This window comes from Pyrus communis, chromosome 15, assembly GCF_041283825.1.
Source record: "Pyrus communis isolate YQ-2024b chromosome 15, ASM4128382v1, whole genome shotgun sequence".
In the NCBI taxonomy this organism is placed as follows: domain Eukaryota; kingdom Viridiplantae; phylum Streptophyta; class Magnoliopsida; order Rosales; family Rosaceae; genus Pyrus; species Pyrus communis.
In genome coordinates this window covers 30,631,602-30,643,252 of record NC_142579.1, presented here as the reverse complement: position 1 = coordinate 30,643,252, position 11,651 = coordinate 30,631,602, and the positions used below count along the sequence as shown (strand labels likewise).

Genomic DNA, 11,651 nt, shown 5'->3' with positions numbered 1-11,651 from the left:
AAGCACAAGAAAGATTAAATAGATTGATTGACAATCTTGTGCATTGAGAGTGATATGTGATTGATGATTTTACCTCTAGAAATGCTAGAAAACAAAATTTTCAATGAATGTAGTCTTATATATTTATTTTAGTCAAACTATTATGTTTTAAGCCTAGAAAAGGAACATATATTTATTTTTCTTGTGAAAATAACGTGTTATAAAGAAAAGGGAGATATGTTTATTTTTCTTTCAAAAATAGTGTGTCGAAAGAAATGAGGGAAATGAGGCATATGTTTATTTTCTTGTAAAAATAATGTGTAAACAAAAAAACATCATTTTAATTTCTCACCTGCCACCCAGAATTCAAAACGGCCCTGTATACTAGCGATATTGGTTGTAGAGAAGTCAAGTATACCGGACTTTTGATGCACTCGCTCTTATAGTTTATACAAGTGATATGGCAGAAAACGAGAGTCAAATATACAGGACTATTGGTTGCAAATGCTCCTAATCGCGTCAACTGTAAGACCCTATTTTTTCAGATTAAATGAAACTTCATTAAGAACAATAAAAAACTTACATACGCATGCCAACATGACCCTCATAACAAACCTCACTTTTGAAAAACCACATGGGAAATTAATCACCTGGAGTACATATAAACAAGAAACCACACATGCCAAAAGAAACCTCACAACTCTTCAATTCCTAACTCATCAAAAATATAAATATAATTCTTTAGCAACGGAACTCACATCCAACCAGCACATGAGATATAAAAACTCATGATGGCTAAACATTGCAAACTAAAAACTACCGCAAAGACACTACAAGAAAAATATCGCATCATCTTATAATGGTCTTGTAATAATCGGCAATGGACATTTGTTCAAAGTATAAATCTCACATTATTAAACGAGATGACACTAAATGTGCTGGGGTCATTCTCCATCATTGCTATTTGCTAATTAATTTTATTGTAAAACCTCAACTTTATTCAATACTACTATATATGGGTCACCCCCAATTTCAGCCATAAGACCCTTGTTTATTCATTTTTTTTCATAACCCTTATAGTGTAAAAATATTGATGTATTTATAAATTATTTCCGATGTCTTTCCTTTTTTATCGATTGATGTTGCTCTCTCTTATCAAGTACCCTAACATAATTTGTTTTTCTTTATGTCTGTATATTCAATTTTTCTAATTATGTAGACACTGATCATTTCAACCTTAACCTCAGGAGCGGGCATTGTGTTATAAGTTTATTATTTATCTAACCTCTACATGGCTACATCGAGTGGGAGAAAATGATGTTTCCGGGCTCAATTGCATTTTTCTGGTTTTGCGTGCACGTATGTCGAAGCATTGCCCATTTGTTCTTGTCCAAACATATGTATATACTAGCAGAGAGCACATATTTTGTATGTGTGAACAACTGTCTACTTCCTTTCACGTTCTCCTCAAACGCAACCGCTTAAGTTCATTCAAACTATCTAAAAAAACATCATGATTTTAGTTACCTATATGAAAAAATGTTGGTGAGACAATTTCTCTTAATAAGTGTATATTTTTATCTTATATAAATATTTTGATACAAAATTACTATTTTACCCTCCTCATGTTAACATTGTATATCAAAAGTGAAGGCAAAATTAGAAAGAAAAAAAAAAGTTCAAAAGATACAAAATTATCATTTTGCCCTCCTCATGTCAATATTGTGTATTCAAAAGTGAGGGGCAAAATTGGAAAAAAAAGGGCAAAAAGTTGAAAAGCTCTCATCTCTTAATAATATAGAAGATAGATAATATGGTTTTTTGTTTTATATATTATGTAGATCAATCAATCAAAAGAAAACTAATGAAAATGGTTTGAAAACTTTGAGTTTTAATGATAAAGACAAAATAAAGGGTAAAGTGAATAGTACTATGATTGACTTTTTAGTGTAAAAATGTGGTTTTTCGTTAAAGTGAACAGTACCGTGAACTTTTCGTTAAAACTCCCATCAATCAATCCTTCATAAATATTCACCACTCTCTTGATCTATCCATTCTACTCTACTCAATTTGTCAGAAATTCTACCTACTCGGTTTGCAAAATGAATGATAGACGTTATAGCGACTCTCACAAAGTAGAAAATTTTATTAGATTGGATTCGCCAATTTTACTCTCTTTTTACCAAAACACCCAAACATTCTTCATTTATTTTTTGGTAGAGACACCAAAAATATTCTGCAGTAGCATAAAGTACGACTGATGCAACTTTAATAGTAGCTAAATGTATTATTTAAGTAAAGTGATAAATTTTCCAACAAACAACAAGGTAAAGTAACAAATTAATTCACGTAAAATATTAGAAAGGAATAATCTTGGAAGACAAGTAAAAGACCGTATCTCAGTAGACATAAACAAATCTTTCAATCATTCTCAGCTAGGAAATAAAAAATCAGATTCCCACTTAAACACAGCTATATATAATACTGATCCCAATAATCTTCATATGCTTTATAGATTTTATTATTATATAAAATAATTTGTCTTCTTACATATCTAAGTATTGAATAATTCCTACTTTCCAGTTTTTTGCCCCACTCCTGCCTATAAAATACTTTGTATGTGTACCACAGTTTATCAATTATTTTAGAGGTAATTATTTGAAGGCTAGCTTTTGCTTTTTTCCTGGCATATGTGTCAAAACGAATGTGCTTAAAGAGAAGAAAAGTCAAATGAGAGATTTTAAAATGTGTTAAGTTACCCTAATCCTAATCACTACTGTATAAACCTGTAGTCATCTTCAAATAAAGTTAAGCAAAGAGATTACACATAATGTTTAGGTGTCGTTACTGTCATAATCTAACCCGCTTTGACAATTAAAAGAAGATGAAAAAGCAATTTGATACTCTATCACAGATAAAGTCATAGGTAATAATGTAATTTTCCACAAATCAAAATTTTCTTTATTTTTCAAACATCACCCACATTTCATCATAACATATCTAATTTAAAAAAAAAGCAATGCTAGAGAGATCAAATTTCTAAACCAAATTTTGTAAACGAAATAATGTGATTGTTAATGATTGAATTATTACTCAAGTGTTGGTTAACGTGTTTATTTTCTACTGGTGACAAATAATTTAGTTTGCAAATTTGGTTTAAATGAGTACTGTTTTAGCCACTCCAAATATATAATTCAGATATTATATTTCCATGCACCAAAATGTCCTAACAATTATAGAAACAAATAAAGATCAAAATTAATACACGGTTTTCTTTGGCATATATGCCCAAAATTTAACCACGACAAAATTATAAAATAAGAAAAGAAAATAAATTAGGTGAATGGAAATAGTTCACATGCTAGATCACGTGCCTGACAGCCAGAAACCAAAGCTTTTATGCTCATAGTTCCGATCCACACCAGAAGAAAACGAACCTCTATTGAGATGGGGAGGCCGCCCACATGGTGCCACACGTGTAAATTATGAGAGATTGTTTAGTGTGTCTGGAATATGGAGTAGTAGATTATATTTTACTCTATAAGTGGGGTGCCACTTGAAAACAAAATTTTCATCCACTTATATAATAACGTGTGATTGGCAAAAAAAATTCTTGTAAATTACGAGTGTGCAAAAATGTAGTAAACAGTAGAAACAATGGGATTAAACAAAATTGAATTCTTATTATCTTCTAAAAGGTGTTAGACGCTAGTTAGGCATCAAGTTGGAGCCTAACACCTTGGAGGCTAAACAAAACATAGACGAGAGCCTAAATGGACTGAGCTGATTTAAGTAAATTTAATATAATATAGTATAAATAAGAACTCATTTATACTTAAAAAGATATGGCCACGAGAATTCAACTGCTCAACATTAGATCAGATCATTCGCATCTTAAACGTGAAAAATCAAAAAACAATACGCAATCTTAATTAGAAAAATTGTTTGATGATGAGATGGTAAATACCTAAATGCAAAATTTAATTGTTGCTTTTTAAACTAAGGATTATACATATTATTGTAGAGAAATTTTTTTAAAAATTAATGCTTCAGTTGGATATGTGGACATTCGAGAAATGACAAGATTAAAAATGAGGATATCCAAGGTAAAGTAGGAGTAGTTACAATTAAAGATAAGATGAGAAAAAATCGGTTAATGTAGTTTGGACACATGAACGGAAGACTTTCAGATGCTCGAAGTAAAATATGCGAATACGAGACAGAGACTCAAAGCGAAATGGTAGAGGAAGATCTAGAAAAACTTAAAAATAGATCCTAAGAAAAAACATAGTGCACTTGGAGCTACGGAAAAATTGACACAGAACTAGCGTGGTGGAGTTTTAGTAGTCAACAGCGACTCCATCTAATGGAATAAAACTTTATTGTTGTTGGATGAGCTAAAAAGAGTTGGTAAGGCGGTTGTGGGCCCAACCGTCCGCGCGAGGGTGAAGAAGTTCTGTTCGAACGGAATTCTTTCCCATTGGGCTTTTTATACATGAAAGGGACTTAAAGTTATTGGACCATATTGTCCCCAGTGAGGTGGTCCCAGGAAAAGGGCCACTACCAGCCGTTTGCTCCCCTTCTTCTCACATAAAGCTAAAACTGCCTCTGCCACTGGATGCCGACTTCTCCCCTTGTTTTTCCAGTGTTTGTTTTACTGTCCCATCATCATCCTGGGTCCCACAAGCTCCCCAATTTTTAAATATTTTTTACAATTTTTAATATGACGTCACGAACACGTCAACTATGACATCTTATGCACTATTTTTGTACTGAGGACGAGAACAAATAAGTAGCATGCTCGCTTGACTTGCGTTGACACTGGTCAACTTGCCATGGGTTTACTATTTTGGATAAGTGATGGGGTCAGCACGTAATTATAGATTTTTGGTGGTAAATGTACGATAAGGATTCTCTCCAGATCTTCTTTGTAGGAATTCGGAAATTAATTAATCGTGTATGTTCATCATATATCGTACGGTCAGTTTTCGTTAGGTGCTATTTATATTTAATTTTAAATTAAAAATTTTAAATGATTTTTAACCGCACGATATATGATGAACTGGTACGATTGATTGATCATCGGATCCCACAAAGATGATCCGAAGAAGATCCTATTCCGTAAATGTATTGCATAAATCATTAGTACTTGAAGCACTAATAACTGTGAAAATTTTAATATTGATGGAAAAGACATCTTAATTATTTGTTTGTTAACGAGATCATTCAACTAGAACGTCGGTTAAGTCTAATACAGTAGTTGTCTCCTTCATTGTTGTTGAATTCAAATTCTTTCTCCGTAAATGGTGCTGGATTAGTGCATTGCTTGAATGAAAGAAAAAAAAAAATAACGTAAGTCACACAACATGCTCATTCAGAAAGAAAATCTTTGTTACTTGCGTAATCAAAAGGAAAACATTCAACACTTTTAAAACTTTTTCCTTAAGAATCTTCTATATGGACTTTTATTGTGAGAAAGATTTTCTGCCTAATCTTAGCTTGACCTTGAAGAATCGATAGTTCTGAAGTTGACTCATGAGTTTGTGGTTGAGAGTTGGCAATAATTTTAAAAAAAATTATGATCATTTGTAATTTTAAAATTCAAATATTTTAACGCGTACAAAATCAAAATTAGATATTTGTATTGAAATCTATTAACCCACGCCTATGATCATTTGGTTTGATAGCATTAAGTTTCTCTTTTGTTGAAAGATATTTTTAGTTCAAGTTTTATAGACTACTATATTGGAGTTGTGGAAAATAACGCACATGATCACTTGATTCAGCGGCTCCTCCTCTCTCATTAATCTCATCTTCCATTCTTTGTGCATGTACATCCCTAGTATGGAAGGAGAAATACTTTAATAGAGTTTAACTTATCACTAGACCATGTTGAATGACGTTCCTCGTGTTGAGGGACTGTCCTTCGAAAGTTGGCCTCGTCATTGGGTTCAAACATGTCAATTATAGAATTAACAATGCTTAGTCTTTACATTGCTGAAGAGGTCATGAATTCGAATTTCTTGAAGGACTATATTGGAGCAATAGAAAATCAACCAGATTAGATTGAAGTCAGCAAAGAACAAAGATTGGACTGGATTTGAACACGCTACTCTTAATTCACACATCATTCATGAAAATGAATAAGGCCAGTTAACTATGGGCTTTCAAAGCCCAAAGTCTAAATATCAAATCCAGAGATCCGACTCGGTCCAAAACCATCCGATCCATGGGCCGGAGCTCCAACTCCGACCCTGAAGATTCACCCGCAAACCCGAAAAAGAAGAAAAAGAAGAAGAACCCGTAGGTCGAAAGTCGAAGATCCCGACTTCCTCCGCCACACTCACACCGTCACTGCCTCGATCAAATTCTTATGCCAACCAAAAAATGGCGAATTTTCAAGCTCGGACATGGCTTTACAGAACCTTCTCGACCGTCGCTTCTCAGCCTCTTCGCGTCTGCGTAGTCGGAAGCGGACCTGCTGGCTTCTACACTGCTGAAAAGGTAATCACTTTTTGTATTTGTGCTTTTGCTTGCGTTGAACTGTTTGGTAACTGATTGAACTGAAAGAAGTCAAGATTTTGTTTTCGATTAAGTTTAATAAAGTTTTGGAATTTAATTTGGTTTGGTTTGGTTTGAATTGAGCTGAATTAGATGCTGAAGGCGCACCAGGAAGCAGAGGTGGATATCATTGATCGGTTGCCAACGCCTTTCGGATTAGTCCGCTCCGGCGTCGCGCCTGATCATCCCGAAACAAAGGTGACAACTTTACTGTTAATCTCAGTTTCTTTATATTTTGAGAAATTTTAATTGAAATAGTTCGGGAGAATTTGAAGTTTTTGAACTGATGCATTGTTGATAATCGATATAAATTTTCGCGAATAAGGAGTATTGTATGGATTTTGTTTGTTTATTTTGTTAAAGTCTTGGTGTGGCGGGAAATAAATCTCTTATTTGAGCTTAGTTTATCAGAAAACTTGCAACAGATTGTGGTGAACCAGTTTACGCGAGTTGCACAACATGAACGCTGCTCGTTCTTTGGAAACATCACCCTTGGATCCTCTGTAACTCTCCCGGAGCTACGTGAGTTGTACGATGTGGTGAGTTCCTATTCAATAATAATACTAAATGTAGTTACTGTTATGGCTATTTGTTTGTCATGAACACTACGCAATACGCAGGTTGTGCTTGCCTATGGAGCTGAGAGTGATAGAGGTCTTGGTATCCCAGGAGAAGTATGTTTTTGTTGTTTTGGTTTTGTATCTTTAGTATTATGGTGCTCTGTGATCAGCAGGATGACAATGTTTATACAAAATAAAAATTTTTGGTCCAGTGCTTTTGATTCTTTAAGGATTAATTATGAGGGTTCCAATTGGTGAAGCCTCTTGTCACACCAGAGGCCCGAGATCAAATCTGCCTTCCTATGGGACGTGTATAGTATGTGAAATATATTTATTTGGCAACTTTGCTAATATATTTTGAAAAGTTTGGCCATTTTTTTAAATTTTAATATTTTATTTCAAATATTTATTTATTTCTATTTCTTCAACAATATGTTAAAAAGACGTATAAAATATGTGAATTTTATATTTATTATTAAAAAATGTGTGAAAATAACATGTATTAAATGCATAAAGTACGTTTGTGCTTGTATAATATGTGTATCGTGTGTTGGACTTTTAGAAAACCTGCAATTTAATGAACAATTGAAATGTGTACAGAAAACGGAAGTACTTTTGAAATGTACTTACGTACATGTATTATATGCCAATTTATTAACTATGATTGCAACCAATGTTGTTTATTTATCTTTTTAAAGTTGTTGGTTTATATCTCTTTCTAGGATTTGAGTGGTGTATATGCAGCCAGAGAATTTGTTTGGTGGTATAATGGGCACCCAAATTGCAGATACCTAAATCCCGACTTGAAGAGTTCTGATACTGCTATAATTCTTGGTCAGGTATCCACCGTATCTTCAGACTTTAGGAAACAAGTTCATAAATATAATTATCCTTCTCTTGAGTTACTGACATGAGGTTGGTTAATATATGTACTTTGCTATCCTTGTCACTACACATAAATTGCTGCAGCTTAATCCAGATTACTTATTGCTGCATTCAATACAGGTGGGAACTATATGACTAGTTGTCAGGCAATAGGGGTGGTGCTAAATAACATTGGTTTGTCACGTCATGTTACCATCCTTGAAAGTTCGGGCCAATAATTTGTTTATTTGAAGTTAGGATAATGAATTAAGTGAACAGTGACTTGGAGGGTATTGAGTATAGTTTGGGTAATAAGAATAAACCATAGGTGAGTTTAGTAGTATATGCTGGTTCAGATATTCAGAAAGTGTAAACATTTTTACTCTTGAGGGACAAACATATAGCCTTTTATTACATAACAGTTTTTATACCTTGCAAACCCAGCTCCTTTTGATTTCAGGGCAATGTAGCTCTTGATGCTGCACGTATTCTTTTACGCCCAACAACAGAATTGGCCACAACTGATATTGCAAGCCATGCTTTGGCAGCTCTTGAAGATAGCTCTATAAGGTTTGATATCTCATATCCTGAGAGTAACCAGTTACATAAAATTGTTGATTTATCTCGATTTCATGTTCATTGATATTAGTGTCATGTCAGGAAAGTGTATTTGGTTGGAAGGCGGGGACCGGTCCAAGCAGCTTGCACTGCTAAGGAGCTTCGTGAAATTCTTGGTGAGTCTTAACATGAGAGTGAGACTCATTTTAGTTCAAGTGAAGCGTGTTGGCCTTTTGAAATAATATCTGCAAACAGATTTCGTTTGTATATTTTGTCAAAATCATTGGTGTAATTGTTTCATCATCCCCTCACGTAACAAATATTACTGGTGTTCATGTCTGCAAAACTTATTATATGCAGAATTAAAAAAAAATTGATGTCTTTGTTCTTCAGGTATCAAGGATCTACATGTTCACATAAAGGAAACTGATCTTCTCACAACTCCAGCAGATGAGGTATCTCTCTCCCAGAGCTACAGTTATAGTTATTAATTTGAAGTATTCTAAGCTGCTATTGGCGGTATATTAATTCCCTTAATTTTGTTTCCATTGGTGTTTCTATGACTTGTTGCTATGATTTGGTAAGGAAGAGATGAAGAATAATCGAATTCGGAAAAGGGTTTATGAGTTGCTCTCTAAGGCAGCCATGACTAGACCTTCACACCCCAGCTCAGATGCACGTGAACTGCACTTTGTTTTCTTTCGGAAACCAAATAAATTTCTAGAGTCTTATGAGAGAAGTGGCCATGTTTCTGGTGTCAGACTTGAGAAGACAAAACTCATAGGTAATTTGCTCCGCATAAACATTTGTAGTTAAAATTTTCATGCATTTTGCTATGAGGTCAGGCCATATCACATGTAAACACATCACCAAGTCACTGTACCATGGGTTCATTGTCAGGAAGGACTGATGATGGTATTATGAAAGCTGTAATAACGCTAGTGATGACAACTAAATCACTAAATTTCAATTTCTAGGTATTAGCCCAGGAGAACAAACGGCTGCAGGCACTGGACAGTTTGAAGAGCTTGGATGCGGGTATTTTTTCTGAAATTCAACCTTGATTAATTTTATTACTAGAGGCATATTCCTGCAATGTGCATGCAGTTGAATGTGAAATAAAATAAATAAATAAATAAATAAAAAGTTAAAAAAGGGTGGGTGTGGAGAGAGAAAAAATGAGGCACTAACAACGTTGGCAATATACTTTCTTGTTCCAGGATTGTGCTAAAGAGCATTGGTTACAAATCAGTGCCAGTTGATGGCTTACCCTTCGATCATCGGAAAGGTACGTAGATGTTGTTATAGGAAGTAAGCATATTATTCTATCTGAATTTTAGATTTCCTTCAAAATTCTATGTTTTTGCAAAGTTGATATTGTACAAATATGGGGAAGATTATTCTATCTGATGTGCTAATACAAACTTCATATGGAATTGGAATTTTGGTTTGTTGATTCTTTAGAGGGCCTCATTCACCTGTTCCATTAAGGTATTGAATTTTAGCTAAAATTTTCCAATTTCTCGGATCTACTAAATAAGCTTCGTAGCAGAAATGGTTCTAAACCGACACATGAGAATAGCTCACAGGATCACCCCTATATGTATGAAAAGGATCAAGGATGATAATGATGGTCTGATCTGATGGCCTTCTTTGCAGGTGTGGTTCCAAATGTTAGAGGGTGTGTTCTAAGTGATACATCTGGAGATCCAACCCTGCTTGAGAAGGGTTTATATGTATGTGGATGGTTGAAGAGAGGACCAACCGGGATCATTGCTACAAACCTGTACTGTGCAGAAGAAACTGTAAGTGGTCTTTTGTATTGCTTAGATGAAAGGCACTAAGGTTTGTTCATGCCCATCATTAGCAACTCATGAAGCATCTCGAAGCCGATAATTGTCATAGATAATAGTTAATTACGTTGGTCACGTCACTGTTCTGAACGGCACTATTGCAGGTTGCAAGCATATCTGACGACATTAAGCTAGGAAGATTGACATCCTCATCTAACTCAGGCAGGGAGGGTCTCCTCCAACTGCTGGACAATCGGAATGTCAGAGTTATACCATTTCGTGATTGGGAAAAGATAGACTCGGAAGAAAGACGGCTTGGGAACTTAAGAAACAAGCCGAGGGAAAAACTAGCCACGTTGGAGGAGCTTCAGAAAGTAGCAACAGATTAAATACTCTTTTCAGGGTTTCTGTTTTTTCTTTTTTCCCTTTGTTTTTTAGATTTATAGCGAGGTCATTTATTCTTTCACTGAAATACATTATGGTATTCCTGTACTTTAGCCATTAAACTCTTGCTGGCTGGAAATGAATGTAGCTTCTTTGTAGACCAATGGAAATGAATCTCGATATTTCAATAGTTCCTGTAATGTTTACTTATCTGAAATGGGTATGAGAAGAAAAAGAATCATTTTAGTCCTCGATTTTTTCACGTTTACTGACACAAAAGTAATTTGAATTTGTGGGTCCCATCTTAAATATCAGTAATCCATTACCCTAAAAACAACAAATGATATCAATTAGGGGGTAGTTGATTTGATTATTTTCCATCGTATCATTCATTCTTGGTAATAAGTAAACATGCCCTAAAATTTTTCATTTTGTCGAACAGGTTATGACCCTCGTGAATTTCTTACTTGTAAGCACTGTAGTCAGTCCTATCGGAGCATTTTGGTAGTATCAGTTTTTGTTGACCACATATCTAGTTGACATTTGCTTTTAGGTATGTAGGCTCAAAGTCAAAACCCACCATTTTTTTTCTCATGCCAAGCACGTGCAAAAGCTGCCATCTTGAGGTGAACTAGCTGCTCAAAGGTCACATAGTACACATACACACTTATGCTGAAACCTCGCAAAAAATGATTCAACTGTGGAATTTTGGTGGCTCTCAATGTCACACCCACATGCACTTGTTTCACTCAAAAGATTTTGCCAAATTCTGCTGGGCAAACGCTACTAGGGCTCCCAATTTTAGGAAAAGTTATTGTACATGTCCTCTCATAGTTTTGTTCTGAAAGACAACGGTGACTTCATAGACAGACATGCCACATGCAATCTTTAGTCATCAAGCCACACATCCTCGCTCGATTGATGAATATTTAACCATACCATCGTACGTCAC

General features: G+C 34.7%; 1 protein-coding gene across 3 annotated transcripts; it reads left to right on the top strand.

The window, feature by feature from the left end:
• The first annotated feature begins 6,259 nt into the window (after positions 1-6,259).
• Positions 6,260-10,889, top strand: LOC137744113 (NADPH:adrenodoxin oxidoreductase, mitochondrial). 3 transcript variants are annotated; one of them, XM_068483982.2, is made up of 13 exons: positions 6,260-6,483; positions 6,634-6,738; positions 6,966-7,079; positions 7,161-7,214; positions 7,823-7,939; positions 8,425-8,534; positions 8,625-8,698; positions 8,916-8,977; positions 9,108-9,306; positions 9,500-9,560; positions 9,743-9,810; positions 10,182-10,327; positions 10,480-10,889. In XM_068483982.2, the coding sequence occupies exons 1-13, from the start codon at positions 6,367-6,369 to the stop codon at positions 10,702-10,704; spliced, it is 1,452 nt and encodes a 483-aa protein (XP_068340083.1). In that variant the 5' UTR covers positions 6,260-6,366; the 3' UTR covers positions 10,705-10,889. The 3 variants fall into 3 exon arrangements, with proteins under 3 accessions (XP_068340083.1, XP_088542887.1, XP_088542888.1); XM_088686762.1 differs by having other exon boundaries at positions 6,347-6,483; positions 6,625-6,738; XM_088686761.1 differs by lacking the exon at positions 7,161-7,214.
• The last annotated feature ends 762 nt before the right edge of the window (positions 10,890-11,651 follow it).